This window comes from Tursiops truncatus, chromosome 8, assembly GCF_011762595.2.
Source record: "Tursiops truncatus isolate mTurTru1 chromosome 8, mTurTru1.mat.Y, whole genome shotgun sequence".
In the NCBI taxonomy this organism is placed as follows: Eukaryota; Metazoa; Chordata; class Mammalia; order Artiodactyla; family Delphinidae; genus Tursiops; species Tursiops truncatus.
In genome coordinates, this window is record NC_047041.1 from 46,346,628 (window position 1) to 46,370,462 (window position 23,835).

Below are 23,835 nucleotides of genomic sequence, written 5' to 3' on the forward strand. Positions count from 1 at the left end.
CTTCACACCTCTGAACTATCTTGCCTCTAGTGACTTGCTGCCTTTCTTCACTCTGGTTCACCTAGCTTCACCTTTGGGCTCAGGCCCAGATCAAGTTTTCCCTAATTTCTCCTTTCAGTCCTCTTACAGCCACTTTGGCAAGTACTGCTTCCAAAGCCAGTGGAGAACACTGATAGACTTCCCTGCTTTTTCTATTGTAAAAAAGGCAAATTGAAGTCATGGAGTAAGATACAGATCTCTCCTGCTTTCAGGTGGCAAGGGAGGTGAACCTAAATCAACCTTGCTGTATTTCTCAGATTACTATCTCAGCATATGAAGAAACAAAATACCCAGAATTTATAGAGAATTTATTTGATCTACAAATCAAATGCACCAAAGACATGAAAAGAAAACTCACAAAACGAGGCAAATATCTTTATTTCAAAATCAACCTTAGCTAGATTCATTTTTATGTTTTTTTCCCCTTGATATTGGCAAACTTTAAAAAGATTGATGTGACTGAAGCTGGAGATGGTAAGGATGTGAGGGGGGTGAGAGACAGTGAAAAGGTAGTGGGATTGATGGATGATAGATTCTGATAGAGCTGAAGTAATGCCGGATTGCAGTATCAGAAGGAATAAACAGGAAGGACAGGAGGTAGTGATCAGAATATGGGATTTTACAATTGAGAATGTGAAGAATTTCAATTTATTGATAATGACAAGGTCTAGGGCAACACAGTCCAATAAAAATATGTGCTGTGTATATAACTTAAAATTTCATAGTAGCCAGATTTAAAAAAGCAGGTAAAATTAATTTTAATGTATTTTATTTAATCCAATATATCCAAGAGTAACATTTCAACATGTAATCAAAAGGTTATTGAGATGTTTTATATTCTTTTTTACATAGTAAATCTTTAAAAGTTAATGTGTATTTTATACTTACTACATATCTCAATTTAGACTACTCACATTTCAAATGCTCAGGAGCCACACATGGCTAATGACTACTATATTGGACAGCACAGGTCTAAAGTATGACCATGGGAATAAGTGGTAGGATAGAGAGACCAGGGTATTGGAAGGATCACCTATGTGAATACTAGAATCACCAAGAATGTTTTTCAGTCACCAAAAAGAACATGTTAGACCTACACGTAATGAGTCGGAAAGATCTCCAAGACATATATTGAAGGGAAAATTAATTTCCAGTATATGTATGGATAATACCATTTATTAAAAAAATATGTAAGTTACAAAAGAATACTACAAGGAAAAAGATGTGCTAACTTGATGATGATTGCCTCTGGAGAATGGAGTAGAAATAGGATGGAGTGAGAGTGAAGGGGGACTTTCAAGTCACGCTCTATATACTTCTGGATCATTTGTATATCTCACAATAAGAAGGTATTCATGTACTTGTATAATTGTATAATAATAATTGTTTAAGAGTTAATATTAATACCATTGATCTTGTTATCTATTTGACTTGGTTTCCTCTCTTCCCCCAATTGCCTGCCCTTTCCTCAGAGTTTCAAGTATCATGAATTATTCTGAGAATACAAAGCTGGACGGCTTACTAACCATTTTTTTTTTATTAGTAAAAGAGTGTGTGTATTTCATTTTGTTATATATGATGCTGTAAAGCACCTCGTTAAGACTTCCATTTCTGTTTTGTGTTGCTTGGGGCCTCAGATGACCAAATCTTTAAATCTCAAGATGAATGTGATTAAGACAAGGAGAATGAGTTACGGGGTTCCATTCTGTGTCTTATTCTTTTCATCAGACAGCATTCATTTCCTCTCCTATTTCCCTAACTAAACATGTAGCTCAAGAATGCTCTAGCAGACTTAAAGAAGCATGCTGTGATCTCTTTCTTTAGATTTTATGCTTCTTGAGGGCAGTGACTGAATTTTCGTACCCCTGGTGCCTATATTAATGCACTCAATAAATGTTCTTTAAATAGCACAGTGAAGGTAATTTGTCAATGATAAGAGCTAGTAAGTGTACTGAAGTGTACTGAATTCGAGTTTAGAGTAGAGGAATGGGCTGTTATGTTATTTCTATATTGCTTTCTTGTGAACTTTCAACTTCCCTTTCAAAATCTAGGACAAATGTCACTTTCTCCCCATAGCTTTCCCTTCTGCACAAGTAGTTAACAGCCACACCCTCAGTGTGCCCAAAGAATTATGTGTATATCTCTCAAACCCTCTCATGCTATGTGTTCACATTTCTAATTGTGAGTTCTTTCTGGATAAGGATGATTTCTTACTATATGTAACACAATGTCTGAGACCTAGCAGGTGCTCAATAAATGTTTGTGAATGAATACATACATAAATGAATCAGACATAATACATAAATGATCAGACCTTGAGGCCTCAAATCCATTTCCACATACAATGACAAAACAGAGACGAAACCTATATTTATTTAATTACTGAATATTTATTGAGCACCTGCTATACACAAGGCAAAAGGAAAAGAAACAAATTGTCTATCCAGAATTACTTTTAACTCTTTCAGCAGTGCCTAAGTCCTCATCATAAAAAAGTCCATTATACTGATTTAGTATCCATTCATTCTTTGGTTAATCTTCATGTACAGTTTTCTCAAGTGTACTTTCAAATATTGCATAATGCTGTTGACCATGATATATTCCAAGGGCTGTCTGAAGTATAAGAGGAATCAACATTGCTTTTACCTCTGTTTGACAAAGCAGCAGCCAATAACGTAAAACCCTTCCTTTTGGTGGCAGTGGAACAGTATGATACCTAAAAACGAAAAAGGATTAATTACTTCCTCTGGAAGTAAATTCTATAAAAAATTTGTTGATGTCTCCTAAACTGATCATTTCTATTCTAGATCTTTCATGTAGATAGCAAAAAAGGTTAAAATTAGCTATTTGAAATATGAAACTATGATATTTTGATGAAAATGTGTCATTGGCAGCTAAAGAATAAGGAGAATTTATTAACATTAAAAAAAAAAAGGGGGGATTCCCTAGTGGCGCAGTGGTTAAGAATCCACCTGCCAATGCAGGGGACACAGGTTCAAGCCCTGGTCCTGGAAGGTCCCACATGTTGTGGAGCAACCAAGCTCGTGCACCACAACTACTGAGCCTGCACTCTGGAGCCCACGAGCCACAACTGCTGAGCCTGCGTGCCACAACTACTGAAGCCTGTGTGCCTAGAGCCAGTGCTCTGCAACAAGAGAAGCCACCGCAATGAGAAGCCCATACGCACACCGCAACCAAGAGTAGCCCCTGCTTGCCTCAACTAGAGAAAACCTCCAAGCAGCCAAAAATAAATAAATTAAATAAATAAATTTAAAAAAAAAAAAAGGGAAGAAAGGAAGAAATGGAACAAAAAGATGGACTTACTTGACTGCCAGACGTCCATTTTTAGAAAAAGCTAAAGCAATGGGATATAAAACACCACACACTATGCCAATCAGTGAACTTCTCAGAACACAATTTTCCCGGCTTATATTACCTGGAAAACAAAAGTAAATTTGATCTCCTTTTAAAACTCAGGATAAGAACTATTAAGAGTCTTGGGTCCTCATACAGTAGTTATTTGCATTGTCCTCAAGCATAGCAAAATAGTAGAAAGAATATTAGAAATTCAGTCTATGGTACAATAGACTAAATGTATCACATTTAAAAAATGCTTTTATTATACTTCACATAAAGATAAGTTACCTCTTATTTATATGGCTGTTGAAGAAGTAATTTCATAGTGAAGTATATTAAACTAGCAGACCAGATATCTGGATTCTAGGGTAGTACATTTATATTGTCTATGTGTCAGGCATGTGCTAGGGATACAGTATTACACAGAAGAGATCCAATCTCTGACCTTCAGGTCTGTTTACTAAGAAGGAAATACATTAGACAAATATTTAAACAAATAATCTTAAGTGTGCATATGCTTTGAAGGTAAAATGAATAGAGAATGTATCTAGAAACTTAACCTGAGGGAATCAGAGGTTTCCCTGGGGAAAAGGTATTTAAGCAGGGACCTGATGAACAGGGGTCAGAGGTTCCATCAATTACTAGTTGTGAAACTTAAGGTAAGGGGAGGAGGTAGGAAATAACATTAGAAGCCCATAATATGCCAGATACTATGTTAGACATTCAACACACAGTATCTTAATTCTTAAAACAATCCTGTGAGGTAAGTACTATTAGTCCTAATTCATAGATAAGACAACTGAGTCTCAGAGATTAAATGACTTGCCCAGTGTCACAAAACTTAAGTGAAATATGTAGTATACCAAAGCCTCCTTTTTTCCCAGTATATCATGCTGCTTCTTAGTGTACTTGAACATGTCTCAGCTTAGTTTCTTACCTGTAAAGAAAAGACACAATACTACTTGCCCTGGCTGATTAGGAGGATTGTTGTGGGGATGAAACAGGACAATATATGTGAAGGTACTTTGTTAGTGGTAAAGAAATACACAAATGTAAGGGACTATTATCAGCAGTAGCAACAGTATATGTTAATGAGTAATTTTACTTAGATATAAACACATTATATGTTAATGAATTTAAATTTACCTGAATACAAAGCATGTCTTACAAGAAGCTCGTAAGAAACTATGGTAGACAAAAATGGAAGTGTAGTCAATGATGCATATGTCTTCAAAGCATCATGTTTAACCTTGAAGCAATGTCTGAAAATTAAGTTTGCCAATATTCCAGAGAAACCAGCTGTTGTTCCAAAGGTCACTGTTCCATATATATTTAAAGTCCTAATTGGAAAAACAAAGTGAAGAATTAAGTTCAACATAATATTCTTCTAATAGATATATCCTTTCCTGGGTTTGTTATTACATATTTACTCAACATCAAATTTTTCTTGAGCATTTACTATGCTCAATACTATACAAAGAAAGGTATTTTCTTTGTGCTGAGGGTGGGGCAGTGAATAAAGTGGAAAAGAAAAAAGAAAAAAAAGAAAAGAAATTCCACCCCTCATAGAACTTGCATTCTAATGAGAGAACAATATAATTATCTTCCTGAGAATAGAGTGGTTCTAAGATGGAGCTCTTTTAAAGAGAGAATAAATTTTGGCCACAAATAAATACGAATATGTTCCAATGTAGCCAAATTTTATGAACTATCTAAATCCAAGAATATTGTTCTTTCTACTAAAAGAATTAATTTGCTTAAGGTCATTTGAAAAAAGTTTTTTACATTTGGTTAGGCCTTCTAGAAAATAACTATTTCTTAAGTAGTCCAGATATTTAAAATAATTTGTCTAGGATTTCCAAAACTTCATCCAAAGAAATTTGAAAGATCTAGTTTTTCTGACTCATACCTAAATCCAGAAATGTTTAAAGTCTAAGATCAACGTCCTTTGATTTTATTCTTGAGCTCTATTAACCTAAAAGTCAGAACGGTAATGTGAGACTATATGTACATCATGGAATCTGTATTCCCTTTTGCTGAGCTCAGCACTGTTACTGAGGTAATAAATTCTAAACTGAAATTAATTACAATTGATAATTAATATAAGTAACCCTCAAAATGGTGTTCTCCTAATTACTTTTAATTAAAATATGTTTATTGCACAAATAACATTTCAACAATTTTAGAAACAAAACAATTTCAAGAGAGAAAAGAAATTATCCAGTCTCAGTATTCCAACAAACCACTATTTTCATCTGCTCATGTTTCCCTCCAGTTCTTTTTTTAAAATAAGCTTTCTTTATAACCAACTCAATAAAGTTAACAGGATCTTAGATACCTAGAAACAATGGCAATACAGAAGATCTGCAAATAAAGTTATTGACTTTCAGTCTAGGTGAGTTTCTTACTTTTCTTTTCTAAGATATTCAAATTTTTTTTCTATGATTTCGATGACCATTGGTTTTCTGAGTTTTGCATCTCCTAGAGAAGGACTGGACTGACCATATATGTATGTTGGCATCTTGATGTCCTGAAAAACACAAAAATCCAGAACCATAATAGCTAATGATGTTAATATTAAATCTTATAAATTCTACAGATTCAGATTAAAAAACATTTAGACTCTAGTAAAAGTGTCAAGTACTGTCTTCTGCTTTCACACACTTTGTTAATGATTCAGTCACTATTTAGTGAGCTCTTATTATCTGTTAGATGATGGCTTTTTGATTCACATAACAACTTTGAGAAATTGGTTGGATAATGGTCATCTCTACCTTTATGGATGAGACAACAAGGTTCAGAGAGGCTGACTTGCCTGAGGACTTGTTGTAGAAGGATAATTTACTGAGATATTTTTTGTTTTCTTTACAGTTTTCCCTGAAGGTAGCCAGGCCCTTTGTAGTTCTCCATGCTCTAGCTTTTTCAGAGCTGAAAGTAAACAGTAGCTACTTGTTGACCACTATCTTTATCCTCTGTCTCATGAAAGCCTGAGCTTTTGGAGATTATGTTGACTTTCCTGGAGAGGTAGGAGAGAACAGGTATTGCCTTGGAGAATATCGAGAGAGAACATCAGAAAGAGGGACACATTCCAGCCTAGGAAGAGGCAGTGGATCATGGTTACCTTGGATTATATAAGGTATATATATCCAGATCCCTACTGAGGCAGAAGTAGGGCCTTTGCTGGAAATTGCTATGCAGTATATCAGGGAGCCTGGACCTATGGCACTGGGCTCCAGGGTTGGAAAGTTCCTGTGTCCCAAGTGTGATGTATGAATAGACAGTTGCTAATGTCAAGGGACCATGAGGTTTGGCCAGTAGCATCTTAACAGAAACCAGTAGTTGAAAAAAACAAAACAAAACTGAACCCTCAGAAAGGATCCCTTCTGAATATTTTGCTCTGGGTAAGACTCTCAGATTTCTGTGAAACGTCTTAATATTTGTTACATCTTTTGCCATACTGGCATTATGGGATTCCAGATTAGCCAATGAATAGATTAAATCTATGCCTTTCACAATTTATATGATTCTCCATTTTAACAACATTTATGGTCAAGGGCATAGACTAATAAGTCTCAAATTTTAGGAGTCCTGGGCAAGAGAATCGGAAAGGGTTAAGCATAAAAGACATAAAAGAGACTTAGTAAGATTCTCAACTTTTCATGTGCACAGGAATCACGAGTTTATCTGAAATGCAGTCTCTTGAGCTCCCTATTGAGATATCTGGATTCAACAGGAGTAAAGTCTAGAAATCTGCATTTTAATAACACCAAGTGATTCTGATGCTGGTAGTCAATGGACACATGTTGAACATCACTGTAATATTCATTTCCTGAATAAGTGATATGTTCCAACCCTAACCCTAACTAATGAAAGGCCAATTCATCCATGGTATCAACAGCCTGAAGGTACAGACTCTTTTGAATCTTCATATGGTATCAAACAATGAGTAATAATGGACGAGTTTCTTTCCCTGCATCATTGAAGAACTTACTCAAGCCAGTTCTATCTTTTTCTTTAAAATATCTGAGGACAGAAAAAAAAAGTAAAATATTTTATAAATTACAATTTTTCAAAGACTAGATTGAATCTTTTGCCTCTCTCTGACATCTAAATGGCAAATGGAAAAGACAAGATAGCAATATATAAGGGAGATTCTATATCTAATCCCTCTGGTGTACATGAAGGCAGATGTCAGTAACATGACAATTAACCAGAAACTTGGGAAAACTTTTCGTTTTGCTGTCATCTAATTCACTGAAGTGCCTTATTCCTCACAAAGAAAACTTTCAGGCAATCCCTTGTATCAACCTCCTACCTCATCTACACCTCAATATATAGGAAACACAGATATCCAGGATTATGATCCTAAAATACTGAAACAGGACAGCAAATATTTATTGACCGCATAGTTTTTGTAAGGCAGTTATTAAAGCAGAGAAATATACTGATAACTTCCTGACAGAATTTTTACAAGTACTGAAATGTAAAAATTTCTCTATAACTAACATCTTATCTAAAGAGTAACTAGTTCAAGGCCACTCAACTGGGCACCACGATTATACCAGTAATATTTTATGGTTTTGTAGTGCTTTTATGTGTATTATTTCACTTGACCTTCAGAATTTTATTTAACATTCACTCATCATTTGCTCAGACATTCACCTGGTATTTGAAAGCCCCCCGGATAAGCAAGATGTAGTCATCTCCTCAGAACCCATAGCCCAGGCAGAGGTCAGGACAAAATGGCAGGAAATTTAAAATGCAAACGTCCCGAGTGAAGAGAAAACAGGCTACATCAATCAGGACTAACCTTTAGGTCTCCTACTTTCTCCCCACCTCTTTTCATAGCAACCAGGGATTTAATTGCGCCCTGCATGGACTTGGGAGCTGTTCTCTTTAGACTTCAAATCCCTTTTACGCGCATCATTTCAGAAGAGTGCGGCAGCACCTGAGGCTGCAGAAATCACCGCCCCTACCACCCTGGGTTTCCGCCTACCTCGGACGCTTCCCCAACTCCCACCGGCACCACACCTGCAGCCCTCCTGTCGGCTCCAGCCTCACGCCCGAGCGCCGCCATTTTGGCGACTCACGTGACTAGTGGTGGGCGGGGACCCAGAACTCCCGGGGCGGGAAGTGGTGCGGGCTCACGCCTCTAGCCCTCATCCCTGGCCCGCCCCGACCCAGTCAAAAGCCGCGCCCTCCATCCTGGCTGTGATTGGGCCCGGCGTCCAGAAACGGGAGCCGCTCATTGGCTTCCAGGAGGTCCAGACTCCCATGGGCCCGCCCCCCTGCCAGGCCCGTATTCCCTTCTCTTTAATTTGTTATCGTAGCTCCCTCTTCTCGCCTCCTGAGGGGAACGTGGGGCGGTCCGAGCGCAGGGATGTCGCTGCGCGTTTTCCTCTCCTCAGGGCACCTCCGTTAGCTGGGGCCGAGCTGCCCAGCCCCTTTCATTCCTTCAGGGTGCTTGCCCCTCTGGCATGGCCCGTGTGTTAAGGCTCCGGCTTCTCGGGCACCTCCTCCCTAGAGCCCCCAACCGGCTGCCAAAGCAGCCCCGACTAGCCTCCTCCCCTCACAGCCGTCAGACTCCCCTTCTCAGTCTTTAGTCCCCTCATATTCTATCCTTTATCCTCGCTTAGAAAGAGACTGGAGAGAATTTTGCCCCCCACCTCCCCGAGAAGACCCCCTTACCAGCCGGTGTTTCGGGTTGGGGGGCCCAGCGAGGACGCCTGGCGCCCTTTTGTGCGCGTTCAGTGCCCAGCAGTATCTCCCAGACCAGCACCCACCGACCCTCCAGTCTCCATGTCTTAGAGAAGCCAAAATCGAGAGTTATATAATTTCTAGTGCTGCTGTTTCTCCTGCCTGAGGAAACACTTCATCGCGTGGAGGGTGCAGGACATTTCTGTGCTCTTCTATATAAGAACGGGGTGTGGGCAGGGGTGGCCGGCGGTAGCAGAGAGATTTGTTTTTTCTGCAAAAGGAAGGTGGGTAGTTTGGAGAGAGACTGAGGGAAAAAGGGTGGATGTGGAAGCCAAGCGGCCGAACTCTCTCATTTAGGAAACCGCGAACTGTTTGCACAGCTTATGCTCACATGCCTAATACTACTACAGCGTCTCAGAAAACACCTTTGGGGGAAGGTTTGACTTGTCTCGAAGAGTCTCAGTGTTTTTCCTCGACGGATAGGGAGCTGCTTGGATGCGAAGAGACGGCATGATGTGAATGACTCCAGTGTGAAGAAATCTTCGCCAACTCATCCTGCATCAAGTGCCCATTGAGTAGCACTGTCACTTTAATGTCTCCATGCCAGGGGATTGCTTTCCTTCTTTTCAATCCTCTCGGTTAATACGTGGGAGGATCAGAATCAGAGGGGGCATTAAGGATCAAGCCTGAGGGGCTTGGAGAGCACAGAAGAAAAAAAATGAAAGTGACAGCAAGCTGGATCCTGTCTTACTGAGGGGGTGAGATCCGGAACTTCTGGTCCAGTGAATAGAAAGGGGCCTTTCAGTCTGTTCTGCCCCAGAAAACTGTCCAAACTCACCCACCTTTTTAGAGACTAGAGTCAAAGAGGTTTTTAAAAGTATTTTTGGGGGGTGAGGGTTTTAAATTTTTCTCTAAAGAATTGAGGGTTTTTATCATCAACCAGTTCATCTTTGAATTTGATCATGTATTGAGTAATGAGACAGCTGTGTAAATTTGGTTTGTGCCTTAATTGAGTTAGTCATCGAACTCCAAAAATGCTGCTGCCTGAAGAGGAGTTTTAATAATGTTTTCTATGCTTACAATAATTTTCTTTTTAAACAGAATAAATGTTTTATAAACATTGAAAAACTCAAAAGCTATTTTTCTTTAAACTCCGTGGGCACTGTCAAAGTTGGTGGAAAAAATACATCATTTTTTCTTTATTTGAAAGAGAAGACAGCCTGGATTTCAAACAGTGAAGTGGTTTGCAACAGTTACCTGGCCCTTGGCCTGCATCCAGGTGGATCAAGTTGAGACCTGAAAAGAGATCTTGAATCCTGTGTCAGTGGAAAGACCCAAGAATGCCAGTCAAGAAGAAAGGTGGGCTATGAGGCTTTCTATATATGTTTCTCCTTTTTCTTGGTTCTGCTATTTGCAGTTTAAATTGTAGTCCATTTGAGAGTAGAATTTTGCTTGGGATGTAGTTGTTGTAATGATGTCTTTTCTGTGGTACATCATTCAGTAATATTATTTTACTAAATGAAAACCAAGTAGGACTGTTGTATTTAATTATAGACATTTATGGTTTCCTAAATCAGGTGGTATAAATCACCATTTGTAATCAGCGTAAATTTGATACCACAGATTTGGGATTTTCTTTAGCTTGCTTTCTTAGCTTGTTAAAGGTTACTTTTACACAGTCTTTAAAAAAGAAACCTGTACAGTGCAGCTCTTCCTCATGGATTTAATATTTATCAAGCAAATTACATAGTTGTAAAAGATAAAGTTGTTTGTAGTGAATGCAATTATAGATTTATTATTTATCTTTTATTAAAAATAGCTTTCATGTTTGGGTTTACTCTAGTGGAAACTTCACTTTTGTGATAAAGCACCTCTTTGGTAACTGTTGTGCTTTTCCAGATGTATACATTATCCAGTAACATGATTGGCAAATTCTGCAAGTGAGGTAAATACCCCACTCCCCACCCCCACTGATCAAGCTCTGGAAGGTTCCTGAAGTATAGTTTATTATAGGTCACACCTTGGGATTCACTTTAGCCTAGATCCACCCCAGGTGAGCCCTGTTCACCTAAGGATCCTAGAGAAGCTGGTGTTTTTTGTTTTTTGACATTTTATAGAAGACCAGATCAACTATAAAGGAGTTTTTAAAAGAGTTTTAAACTAAAATGTGTACCAATACCCTTGAACTCTACTGTAGTGGACTAGTATAGATCCAAATGTTGACCATTTATGTGAGTTGCTACAGCCTGAAACTAAAGCTTAGTGTGAAGGTTAAGGTGCAACCTAGCTCTGCATGATGTTTAATCCTACCTGTGGATTTGGAAGGTGTATCGAGGAAACTTATAATCAGTGAGATTCTTTATCCAGCTGCTGTCTGTAGAGAAGGACAATGATATACAAAACCTCTGAAACACCTAGAAATGTCCCTTTGTATGCTGGAATTTAAGACTGGGCTTGTTTCCTTCTCTTGCTCTCCTCCATAATATCACTGAGAGAAGTAAACTCTCCTTGAGATTTTGGAGCTACACCTGTCCAGACCTGACACAATTGGTTTATTTGGAACAAGAATGATTTGGGGGAATGTAGCCAATAAAGGATACGTCTCTTTGACTTATTTAGCTTGAGGTGTATTTTTATTCTTTCTACCATTTATTGTGCTCTAGTTAGTGACCCTTTTGGACTTATTTTAAACTAGTAATTGAATTAAACACATTGGGTGTGTGTGTGTGTGTGTGTGTGTGTGTGTGTGTATGTATGAGATGGAGACAGAGAAGAGGAAGAGAGGGAAGGGAGAGAGGAAAGGGAGAGAGAAAGAGAGGGTTAAAAAGGTATCTGGGAAGGAGGAGGAGGAAAGGCATTGATGTTCTAGATATCTTAACTAAGCAGGGTGAACTTAAGATTTCTAAACCCAACAGACTGAGATTTTTACAAAAGTTCCTACCTTTAAAGAAAGTTACAAAAATTGCCGATACATTATTGAAAACCATACTTTATGAGAAATAATTTCTTTCCTTCCCTGCTTCCTTCCTTCCTCTTCTTTCCTCCCTCCCTCCTTCCTCTTCTGTTATTCTTTACCAGTGGATTGATTGTAGTGGGTCAAATTTTTTAAGGAATCAACAAGTTCTAATTAGCAAAGTACAAAGTTCTAATTAACAAGTACATATTTGGATATTACTAAAGTATATGCATTATGTAATTTACTTCATGAACTAATCTAGAGAAACAGCTTATCTTTTAAAAAATCTCTTAAAACTGTTAGTATTAAGATATATATTTTAAAATATTATAGACAACTAACCAAACAAGTTATGACATGTACATTATATTTTTAATTAGCTAAGCTTACTGTCTGTACTGTTTCTATAAGTAAAACAAATACTTTGAAGTATAACCTAGATTTATTCTGCAGAGAGCACAGTCCTCTATCCTGAATCTTTTCTCTTTCTTTCTTTTTAATATTTGTGCTGCCTCTTTTGTATTTTTTTTTTTTTTTTTTTTTTTTTTGCGGTACGTGGGTCTCTCACTGTTGTGGCCTCTCCCGTTGAGGAGCACAGGCTCCGGACGCGCGGGCTCAGCGGCCATGGCTCATGGGCCCAGCCGCTCCACGTCATATGGGATCTTCCCGGACCGGGGCATGAACCCGCGTCCCCTGCATTGGCAGGCGGACTCTAAACCACTGTGCTACCAGGGAAGCCCTCTTTTGTATTTTTTTAAAAATTTATTTAGTTATTTTTGGCTGCGTTGGGTCTTCGTTGCTGCGCGTGGGCTTTCTCTAGTTGCGGCGAGCGGGGGGTACTCTTCGTTGCGGTGCACGGGCTTCTCATTGTGGTGGCTTCTCTTGTGGCGGAGCGTGGCCTCTAGGCTCACAGGCTTCCGTAGTTGTGGCTCGTGAGCTCAGTAGTTGTTGCTCACGGGCTCTAGAGCGCAGGCTCAGGAGTTGTGGTGTACGGGCTTAGTTGCTCCATGGCATGTGGTATCTTCCCGGACCAGGGCTTGAACCTGTGTCCCCTACATTGGCAGGCGGATTCTTAACCACTGTGCTAACAGGGAAGTCCCTCTTTTTTCTTTCTTCATTGTTGCATGTGGTAGATAGGATGGAAGCTAGGCTTTATGTAATTTTAAACAATAACTATCCTCATAGAGCCAAGTGTTTATTCATTGTTGAATATATTCTTATTATAATAAGAAATTTTCATAAGACATATTTCTCACTTGTTATATATTTTGTATGTTATTGTAAAAGTAGAGAGTAGTTTCTCTGATTGGTAACACGCAAGCATGGTAGGAAGTGGGAATGGGTGTGACATCTAAGTACATTTTTTTTTTTTTTTTTGCTGCACTTCGCGGCGTGCAGAATCTTAGTTTCCTGAATAGAGATGGAACCCGGGCCCGCTGCAGTGGAAGCACAGAGTTGTAACCACTTGACCACCGGGAAAGTCCCTAAGTACATTTTTAGGTGCTATCTTGATTGTTCTTAGGTAAGCCAAAACTGCTATATTCAGTGCTATTTTGCTTTATGACATTACTTCCTACCTCTTCTACCTCACTCTCTTCACATTTTTATAGATCTCAGTTTTATCAACAGAACACTCATCATTTCTTCTTCAGAGATATTTTTTTCCCAACAGTCGCTTTTCATTCAGGATTCTCTTTTCTTCAGTTGTAACTTGATTTGCTCCCAACTGAGCATTTATGATATCTTTGACCTGTTTTAAATTCTGAAAATTCAGGGCCAGTCCAAGATAAGTTGTATCAGCATTCTCTGTTATGATGCAAGGTCATGATGTGTAGTAAGGGGCTATTTCAACAGACTTGTGAATTGATCTGATTTCATCTTGGATTAATGCAAGAAATTAAAGTTAATGATAGTTGTGTTCTCCCCTGTGGTTTTTGCAGAAAGTTGCTCTTTTAGTGATAAAATATACTTCAACAGAATTTTTTAGTACATTGCAGTTTCTTTATTGAGCAGTTTTTTCTCTTTATTGTCATTAAGTATGTGAAAAAATCAATGCTTTTAATACTTTGAGGTTGATGCTTATTTCATTTGTGTTTTTAAAAAATTGTCCTATTCTGCTCTTCTTTTAAATTGGTATAGAAGTCTATCTGATGTTATTAATTTACATGACACTTTATTTCCTTTGAATTCTTCTGTTGCAACTGTTTTTAGCCATATAATAGAGTATGTATACCATGTACTGAAACTTAAACACTATTATTTTCATAATTCACATGTTTTGACATTGTTCTTTTTAAAGGAAGTTGAAGAATGTTGTGTGATTAGAATCCCAAGACATGATATTGCCATGTATCTTATGGACATTTGTGAAATTGAGATTGTTGTTTCCTGGGTTTACACTCTTTCCTTTTGGTTGACTGTATACTTCATAAAAGTGTCATTTCTGTTTTTCTTTTTTCCCCACTCTCTGGAAGGGAACTTATAACTCTTATGTTTAATTTTTCCTCATTTAAAAATTTCTTTCATTATCTATTTCCTGCACTTTGTGGCTTAACTTCTTTTTTGTAGGATCTCACTAGTTTATATTTGCCTTTCATTATCTAAGCATCAGAGCATACTCTCTATCTCTAGCTTTTCTTCAATTACTAAATTTTTTTCAGGTTCTCTAAAGGGGAAAATAGGTACCTAAATTTATTGATTACACCTGAGTAGCTATTTTATCCCTTCTGTATGTACTTCACCAAGTTTTTGTTTGAACTTTTGCGTTTGCCGTACCAGGATTACATTCAGATGCTTTTTCAATTTCAAAAAACTTTATATGCTTTTTCTTTTTCTGAGCCAGTAGAACTCAAAAGAGTTAAGCCCCAGAGACAGATGGGAAAAGGCAGGTTTCAAACTTTTGTAATTTCTGTAAGTCAAAGTAAGATAACTTACTAAAGATTTTTTTAGATTTAAAATCCCTCAAAAGGGACATCTTGACCTTGGTTGAGAGAATTGTTAAAAATCATGACACCACAGATTCTTTTGTTTTTAATTTAATTTAATTTATTTTTAGATACAGCAGTTTCTTATTAGTTATCTATTTTATACATATTAGTGTATACACGTCAATCCCAATCTCCCAATTCATCACACCACCACCGCCCCCCCCCCCCCGCCACTTTCCCCCCTTGGGGTCCATATGTTTGTTCTCTACATCAAGCCACAGATCCTTGCTGTTGGAAAATACTCATCAATCAGGAGGCATAAAGAGAGAACATTCTAAAGAGAGAAATAGAAGAATACTCTGTATTCAACTACTGATTAGGAGTATGTTATGAAGCAAACAATAGGCATAGTGTTAAAATTATCTGTAAATTGAATTTATTTTACAGTTTTTATGTATTGGGAATGTTGCAAATGATATGCTAATGAATTGACACCATAAAATATTTGAACTGTTAGGTTTTTGGGAAACTGCCCAAGTGCTCCATTCATGATAGAATATTTGATCTTTCCTTTAGGCCTATGATTGGTTACATCTTTGGGTGGAAGAGTCTAGTCAGTGAGAAGATGTACACAAAATATTGGATTTTTAAAACATCAAATTAAGACATTCAATTCATTTATGCCTTTGCCAATCAATCAATTAATCCGTCACTCTTTTATAACAATACATTCAGTAAACTATAAGAATGCTCTTCTTTCTTAATTATATACTCTCATTATATGCTTTTATTTCTTAATATATATTGTGTAACCATGTCAGTGATGATAGAATATTTTTGAGTATAATGCTGAGATGTATAAAATCTTTTTATTTTTTATTTTTAACTGGAGCAAGAGCACTTGTACCCCAGCTATAATTCCTGCTCAGGAGTTTGTAGCAGTCAAGGCACGAGGGCTCTGTATCCTCAATATAGGTTGCTTTGTCAGCAAAGGATCATGAGTTTTACCCAGTCTCTTCTGTCCAGTCAGTCATTCCAAATTCCAAGTAGTAAGCTTTCTGCATAGATTCAGTTTTTAGTGAGTTTTTCAAAGCTATTTCAAGAATTATGGCCAAATGGCCTCTATTATGAAACAATTCTCCTGACCTCATTTGTTTTAGGATTTAAAATCAAGAGGAAATGATATAAAGTAGAAAATCCTGTGAAAATGAATTAAGTTAAATCTTTCAAAGATGATGAGTAAGATTATGTATCCCATTGCTGCTGATGACACATCTTGCCAGCCATTGGGGCCCTAATTCTGTTAGAGTAAGACTCTGAGGCTTCTGTAGGGGGCCCATCATTTTGGAGAGTTGTGACATCTTTATCATTGAAAGTGTGGTGAGACTTGAAATCAACCTGTTAGGTTCTGTACTATTTAAAATACCTTATAGGTAATAAACTATAAATTATTTTAAAAGGTAAATTTGGGTATGTATTTAAGGAAATAGCTTTCCTTCTATTTATTTATTCCATCATTTATCCATTCAACAAAGATTTATTGAGTGCCTGCTATGTACCAGGCACTGTGCTAGGTGCATGTTTTACAGTGGCAAATGATATTCGGTGTCTGCTTTTATGATGCTTAAAATTTATTAGGGAGACAGATACGGACACAGGCAATTTCACTGTGTATGTTGGGATTAACATTGTGTCATGTTCATTTCTTTGCATCATGTCCCTATAATCCTCAATGGCAGTGATATTGTGGGAAAAACCTAGACCAGTAGTCAGAAGACCTGGCTTCTAGGAGAAGGGACAAGATCTGATAATCACTGAGCTGGACGCTCAGTCTATAAATTTAGGTGTGTAAGAAATAACCATTTATTTTCTATAGTTCAACTTTATTTTTGACTCTTAATTACTAAGTTGTGGGCAGAATCACTCCAATCCTTTTTGAGTTTTTTCCTACTTCCGTGGGGTTATGGTAGGGTTCCATCTGGAATGAGCGTATACTCTGGTCATTGATCATCTATATACAACAGTTTACCCCTGAGGCATGAGTTGTTGTGTCTAGATGGTTCTTTCTGGTCTGGCAACAACTGCTGCTTCTAAGACATGTATTTAAGTGTTTTTTCCCCAGAATTTCTGCATTTCTGTTTGCGTAGCTGCATAATGATGCTTTTCCTCTCTGGGGTCTTTCGGCCTTTCAGGCAATGCTGCCAGGAAACAGAGCCTAGATACCTGCTGCCTTGGGACCCAAAAACTTCTCTTATTTTTCAACTGAGAAAATCTCTTTCTAGACTGGGGAGGGGCTAGGAGATGTCCCCCTCTCTGCATGTACCTGAGAATCTCTCTTTCATCTCTGAAACAAACATTTCTTTTATTTGGAGGGTTTAGGCTTTTGGAAAGCAACACTGGGATAACTTTAAAATCCCCTCGGTTTTCTGTCCTGGTACATACCTCCCCTGAGGCAACAAAGTACAAAACCAGTTACCAGCTTGAATGAGAAGAAAGGAAATGGGAACATTTAGGGAGAGAAGAAATTAACATCTCAAAGTGCCAGCCTTGCACAGGTACTTCACATGCCTTCTTATGATAATGCCACCAGGTGACCTTGTGAAAATCATATCATCTTTCTGAACCTCAGTTTCCTTTTCTAAAAGGGGTTTAATACTCCCCCCCATATATGTTATTTCTTTTCCCCATCAAATAAGATAATATATATTAACTTCACTTTTATAAAGTTAGTGATAGAATTAGGACAGGAAGCTCATCCAATGTTCTTTCTACTGTATGAGTAAGGTATTCTTTGAACAAATGAATGGCATCATGGTGCAGTGGAGGAGAGTCCCGGGACGGAATCCTGTCTTTACCATTAGCTGAATAAGTTATCTAAAGAAGATCAACAGACTGAGCTTCAAATTCCTCATCTTAAGACATGACTGCACTAATAATACTCAACTCTTAGGATTATTGAGACAAAGAAAAATATCTAGCCCATGTGGAAATTATTTTGGGAATAGGAAAGTGCTATACAAATGCTTATCAGAATACTTTCTTTCTTTCTTTCTTTTTTTTTTGGTCCGAGGAAGAGGAAAGTTGTGTTCAGAGGAAAGTTGTCTCCTTCCATCAGTTGTCTGGGTCCAGCTTCCTGGTCAGCTTCTGGAGTTAGCCTACCCAGATGTGGCAAGTACACATCTGGTTACAGAAAGGAAATGCCACACTGCTTTTTTTTTTAGAATAGAATAATGTTTCTTATGAGTATTTCTTCTCTTTCAATGTTGCTAAAGTAATCTGTAAACCATCCAATATTTACAAAATGATTGCAGTCTTTAGATCTGCTTTAAGTCTGGCCATACATTTTCCCCACAATTTAAATCCCAAGTTTTACCTATTTTTTCATTTTCTTTTTCTAGTTTGTTACAACTGGAATAAGGCATATTTCAGTATTCAGCTGAAGATGCAACTTACTATCTTCTTTCTTTCTATTTATTACTATTTAACCTTCTACTTTTCCCATTGTTCTCTTCAAGAATTCTGTAGAAATTCTGAAAGCATGACTTATCTGAAAGGTAGTAATATAAATTCACCATTTCATATTAATATCTTTTTGTGTCAGTAGGGGAAATAGCCTTATCAACAGGTGTTTGTTGAAGTATATTTAAAAAATTTTTTGGGGAGGCGGCGGGCTGGAAGTATAGTATAATTGCTAAGGACAATTAAAGAAAAAAGAAACACTGATCCTTTCCCAATAAGTTACGTTTCAATATGGCATAATACTTAAAAGTATGGGCTTTGGTGCCAGATAGACTATGGTTTATACCCTGGTTCCAACACTGGTTGTGTAGCCTTGGGCAAGTTATTTCATTTCTCTCAGTTTGTTTCCTCATTTGCAAAATGTGTATAGTAGTATTTCTTGGGGTTCTTGTGAAAATTATATAAGGTGATCTCTGCAGAATGCTTAGCATTGCTCAAAAAAGGCCAGCTAATTTTATTAGTAATAAAATGACACCTTTGTTGTATCACCTTGAACTGTATATTTTAATATTAAAAAAGCTTCTTTTTTAAAGACGTGGTACGAGGATAACTTTTCTGTTGGCATTCATCATTTTATTATTTTCATATGAATATCTTAATTTGCAAAATAACAAGAACAATAATGTCAATGATAAGAATTAAGCACATATAAGTACTTCCTAATAAAATATTTTTATTTGCTAGTCATAATGTCTTATATTGTAAATAATCAAAAACTGTTCAATGTTGCATATATTCATTTGAAATGGCATGAGAGAGGGAAAAACTCTAATCATTTTTGTTTCTTTCAATTGATATATATCACACCGTAGTTAGGATGATCTTTCTAAAACTTTAAAAAATGGTCATGCTCATCTTTATTAAAAAATCTTCCATGGCTTGTTAGTCCTCCTTCAGTATAAGGCCAAACATAGCATGGTCTGTATGGCATCAATTTACTTCTCTGTTCTCACGACCCCTGGTACCTCATCATAGCATGACACCACTCTATTTTAATCTTTTACTTTGTTTAAATTTTCTATTTAATTATCTTTACTTTCAGACAAAAGAAATCCCTAAGACGGTAGAATATTTATCTTGTTCAGTGTTGAGTTCCCAGTGTCTAGAGCATAGTAAGATAAATATTTGATTAATGAATCAAAGAACTTTTTATCTCTATCAGGTTTTAAAGGTAGGACCATTTTAATTTATATGTTATAAATATAATTTTTATAGTAATAAACACATGTAAAAATAAGAGTTTCAACATATAACCCTAGATTCTAAAATTCAGTGATAAAATTATGTCTGATCGGTCAAGTTTTATTTTTTTTCCATAGAAATATGCTCAACTCTGTTTCTGGAGCATTAAGGGTGGAGAAAACACTATACTTGAAATCAAAAGCTTTAGGATTAAGCTCCAAATCTGTTATTCAGTAGTTCTGTGATTGGACAAGCCACTATGAATTTCAGTTTCATGTGAAATAGGCAATATGACTTCTCAGTGGTGGGAATCAGATCAGATAATGCACGTGAAAGTTCTTTCTAAACTAAAAATGTTACATAAATTTATTTAAAGGAATTTTAGTATTCTAAATGATTTGTGTATTTAGTTTACCCTTTCCTCTATTACACTTTGATCTTGGTTTTCTGAACAATACCATCACATGTTCTATAATTTTTCCTTTTATTTTTAGTTGTGGCAAATAATTTTATGTTATCCTTTCCCTCTTTCTAAAATTTCATTTGTTAGCAGTATTGCCGTTTACTGTTTCAAATTTAAATCACCTGTCCCAAATTATTTGTAACTTTTTGGTAATGCTATTCTTAAACCAAATACAAAAGAGTTGAAGCTTAATTAACAGACACATGATTACTTATAATTCCAGTTATGTAACATTCACTATATCCTTTGGATTGCATATTTCATGCAAAAATTTTTTATTTAAAAAAATGATTTCCGGACTTCCCTGGCAGTCCAGTGGTTAAGACTCCACACTTACAATGCAGGGGGTGGGGATTCGATCCCTGGTCAGGAAACTAAGATCCCACGTGCCGCATGGCACAGCCGAAAAAAATAAATTAATTAAAAATTAAAAACTAAGGGGAAATTAAAAAAAAAAGATTTCCCTCCTATTTCCTCCTGTACGTGCCTTCAGGTATTACAAATTTAGTTTCATCCCTTCAATAGACTCGGGAGTCATATGAATACAGATTTCCTTTAACAAAGAAAATAGGAAAATTGAGGCCATTGTACTGGCAATTCAGGTGAAAAAAATCTCCACTTATACCTGGTTTAATTTGAACATCAATTAAAGTATTCGTCCTGACTTACTTGGATGATTATCTCAACTTTCCACTTTATTCAAGTAGTCAACATCTGGCTAGGGATCTTTGACTTGTATAACAAGATACTTGTCATTTTTTTTTTTCTTGCTTAATTTATCATCTTTGTATAGGTATCTAGTTTTAGATTACCTTTGAATTCAAGCTTTCATTAATCAGAAATAAGAATTTAATCAGAAATGGAGTTGACACTATGTAGTGATCATTATTAATAATCAAAAGAAGCGTAAAAGGGCAGCCAGAATTCCAGCATTAGATGTTGGCATGCAAAAGCCTAAGTTGTCTAAGATAGACTTGACCGTATTTAACCATTTGTTTTTTCTTATATTCTACCATCTTGTTTTATGTGTCAGATTTTTCTCATACAGAGATGAGAGGCATAATAAGCTCTGCTGGTTTAGAGAACATCTAGCTGCTTTGAATCAATACAGTGTCTTCCCTGGGTAGTCACTCAATAAACATATGTTGAATGAATTAGTGAAAGTCCCCTTACATAGCAAATTATATTTGTTGATGTGATTATGGGAATGCTATTGATACATTTTTGGGAATTGCCATTCACAGGAAAGAAATCTCAGAATAAGTGGTGTACCTATAAAATTATATCTTTTTCACAGAGGAAAAAGAATTATAATTGTAAAGAAAAAAGAAAAGATGCCTGGTACTTAGACTTTTAAAAATTATCTGTTTAACAAATGAAAGAATGAGAAAGGCTAAAGCTTGAAGCACTATAGATAATCAGATAACTAGCGCCCAAGATACATATGAGAACTGAGAGAGGTGTACTATAATTATGACATTGTTGATTATTTACATTAGTGGTTAGGAATGCATTAGAGGCTCAGGTATAGTAAGCCACTCTCTTTTCAGGGAAACAGCTGATTGTTTAATTGTTGACAAAATGGGGATTCAAATATTTGTCCCTGATTCAAAGAGTTGTTAAAAATATATCAGGTAAAGTTTGAAAGCATTTTTTAAAATTAAAGGTTTATAAATTAAAGGTTTATACACATGTACTAGCATATGTTTATAACACTATCTTTTGTTAATATATGTCTTATTTTAAAATTGGAGACAGTTCCTGTGCATCCATATTCATTTTTATATTTCTATCCTTCTTAGGTAAAAAAAGAACTAATTACACAATGTCCTTCTCCATTCATTACTGCTTATTGAAATTCTCCCTTCTTTTAAGGGAGTAAGCTGTATTATATAGGAGCATGAGAGAAGGCCTCATTGATAAGGTGACATATGAGCAGAGATGTGAAAGAAGTGAAGTAGTAAGCTTCATGGATATTTGAAGGAAGAATGTCTAGGCAGAAAGGCAAGTGTAGAGTCCCTGTGGTAGGAGGGTTCTTGATGTATTTGAGAAAGAGCAGAGACCACTGTGGTTGGGGTAGACTGAGCAAAAGGAGAGGTGTAAAAGCTGAAATTAAAGAGCTAGGCTTTTGTCGAGTGAGATGGGGAGTCACTGGAGGGTTTGAGTTGAGGAGTGGTCCTATCTGACTTCTGACTTAAAAACATCTTCCTGGCTGCTGTGTTTAGAAAAGACTGTAGGAGGGGAAAAGTGACATCATGTAGACTTGTAAGAGGTTATTTCATTAATGCAGGGGATAGATGATGGTCTGGACCAGGGTAGTAGCACTGGAGGTGGTGAGAAGTGATGGGATTCTGTATGTAATTTGATGTTAGAGCCAACAGGATTTATTGACGGATTCGATGTAGAGAGAGAGCTAGAGAAGAAGAATGAATGACGACTCCAGCGATTTCTGGCCTGAACAGCTGGAAGGATGAGAGATGGAGAACATTGCAGGGGAAGCAGATTGGGGTGGTGGATAAGATCTGGAGTTCAGTTTTGACAAGTTAAAGTTTGACATTTTCTTTTTTACCTGGAGAACTGGTTTGTTAAACGTTTACCAGCATTCACTGCTTGGAAGCCTAGTGAAGAAAATGTTTCAGGAGTGCAACAGTATCAAATGTTGCTGATGCGTCAAGTGAGATGACTGAGAATTGACCACTGGATTTAGTAGGATGGAGATAATAGGTAACCTTGACAAGAGCAGTTTTAGTGGAATTACTGGAAAGACAAGTTTGATTAGGGTAGTCTCAAGAAAGAATGAAGGGAAATTTAAAGGAGTTTTGCTCTAGAGGGGAACAGAGAAATGGGGACTATAGTTAGTTGGAGAGGAATGAGGCATAAAGGAAAGTTTTTAAAAATCACTGATAATACAGTTGATTTGTATGCTGAAGGGAGTGATTGAATGGAGAGGAAAACAGTTGATGATGAAGCAATGTCCTCGAGTAGGCAAAAGAGACTAGGCTCAGGTGCTCAAGTAGAGGAGTTGGCCTTAGAGAGAAACACAAATATTTTATCCATAGTAACAGGAGGGAAGGCAGAGTATAGGGGTGCAGTTACAAATAACTCAGTATATGTTATGTTAGGAGCTTGTGGAAGTTCTCTTATGATTTTCCATAAAATAGCGTGATAATCAGCTGAGAATGGCTGTGGGGGAGAAGAGTTGGGAGGTTTGGGAGAAAGATATGAAATAAAGTACTCAATAAATATGAATTATTGTTATCATAATTGGTATTTAATTTGTGAAAGTGGTAGATTTGAAGGGGGAAAGGCTTTTAAAATTCAAAGACAATTCTTTGTAGTAATGATTGTGGATAATCACTTCACAATATATACGTATTATCAAAACTTCCTGTTGTACACCTTAAACATATACCATTTTTATTTGTTAATCATACCTCAGTAAAGCTGGAAGAAAAAAGAATGAATCTCAAAGCATGGAAATTTTGATGAATATCCATCATATGATTTGAAAATATAAGGTAACAGAAGAGCTCTGGTCAGATGGAGAAGTGCCAGGAATATCAAAAGAGACTTTTGAAGGAAGTGACATTGACTCTAAGTAAAACTCTTACTCATGACAGAATCTGGGCAAAGGATGAAATTGTGGAAAACCAATGATAATTCCAGTCGTCTTTCATCCCAAATGATACCCATAA

General features: G+C 36.8%; 2 protein-coding genes across 3 annotated transcripts in view; one reads left to right on the top strand and one right to left on the bottom strand.

Moving 5' to 3' along the window:
• Nucleotides 1-330: 330 nt before the first annotated feature.
• Nucleotides 331-8,511, bottom strand: TMEM126B (transmembrane protein 126B). Of its 2 annotated transcripts, none has more exons than XM_004327767.4 (5): nt 8,393-8,511; nt 5,805-5,926; nt 4,543-4,736; nt 3,364-3,475; nt 331-2,755 (listed from the first exon to the last, which is right to left on the bottom strand). In XM_004327767.4, the coding sequence occupies exons 1-5, from the start codon at nt 8,471-8,473 to the stop codon at nt 2,572-2,574; spliced, it is 693 nt and encodes a 230-aa protein (XP_004327815.1). In that variant the 5' UTR covers nt 8,474-8,511; the 3' UTR covers nt 331-2,571. The 2 variants fall into 2 exon arrangements, with proteins under 2 accessions (XP_004327815.1, XP_073664454.1); XM_073808353.1 differs by lacking the exon at nt 8,393-8,511 and adding an exon at nt 8,207-8,326.
• A 307-nt stretch (nt 8,512-8,818) lies between these two features.
• The window catches only part of DLG2 (discs large MAGUK scaffold protein 2), a 2,041,254-nt gene continuing 2,026,237 nt past the window's right edge, over nt 8,819-23,835 (top strand). Inside the window, exon 1 of the mRNA XM_073808350.1 lies at nt 8,819-10,452. Within this exon, the coding sequence (XP_073664451.1) occupies nt 10,434-10,452 (19 nt within the window). The 5' untranslated portion in view covers nt 8,819-10,433. The remainder of the gene's footprint in view (nt 10,453-23,835) is intronic.

Excerpts from the sequence above, each read along its gene's own strand:
- TMEM126B (XM_004327767.4), bottom strand. The coding sequence starts at position 8,473 with ATGGCGGCGCTCGGGCGTGAGGCTGGAGCCGACAGGAGGGCTGCAGGT. Across the intron at positions 3,476-4,542 it reads AAGACATGCTTTGTATTCAG|GTAATATAAGCCGGGAAAAT; the intron begins GTAAATTTAAAT and ends TTTGTTTTCCAG. Across the intron at positions 2,756-3,363 it reads AATGGACGTCTGGCAGTCAA|GTATCATACTGTTCCACTGC; the intron begins GTAAGTCCATCT and ends TTTCGTTTTTAG.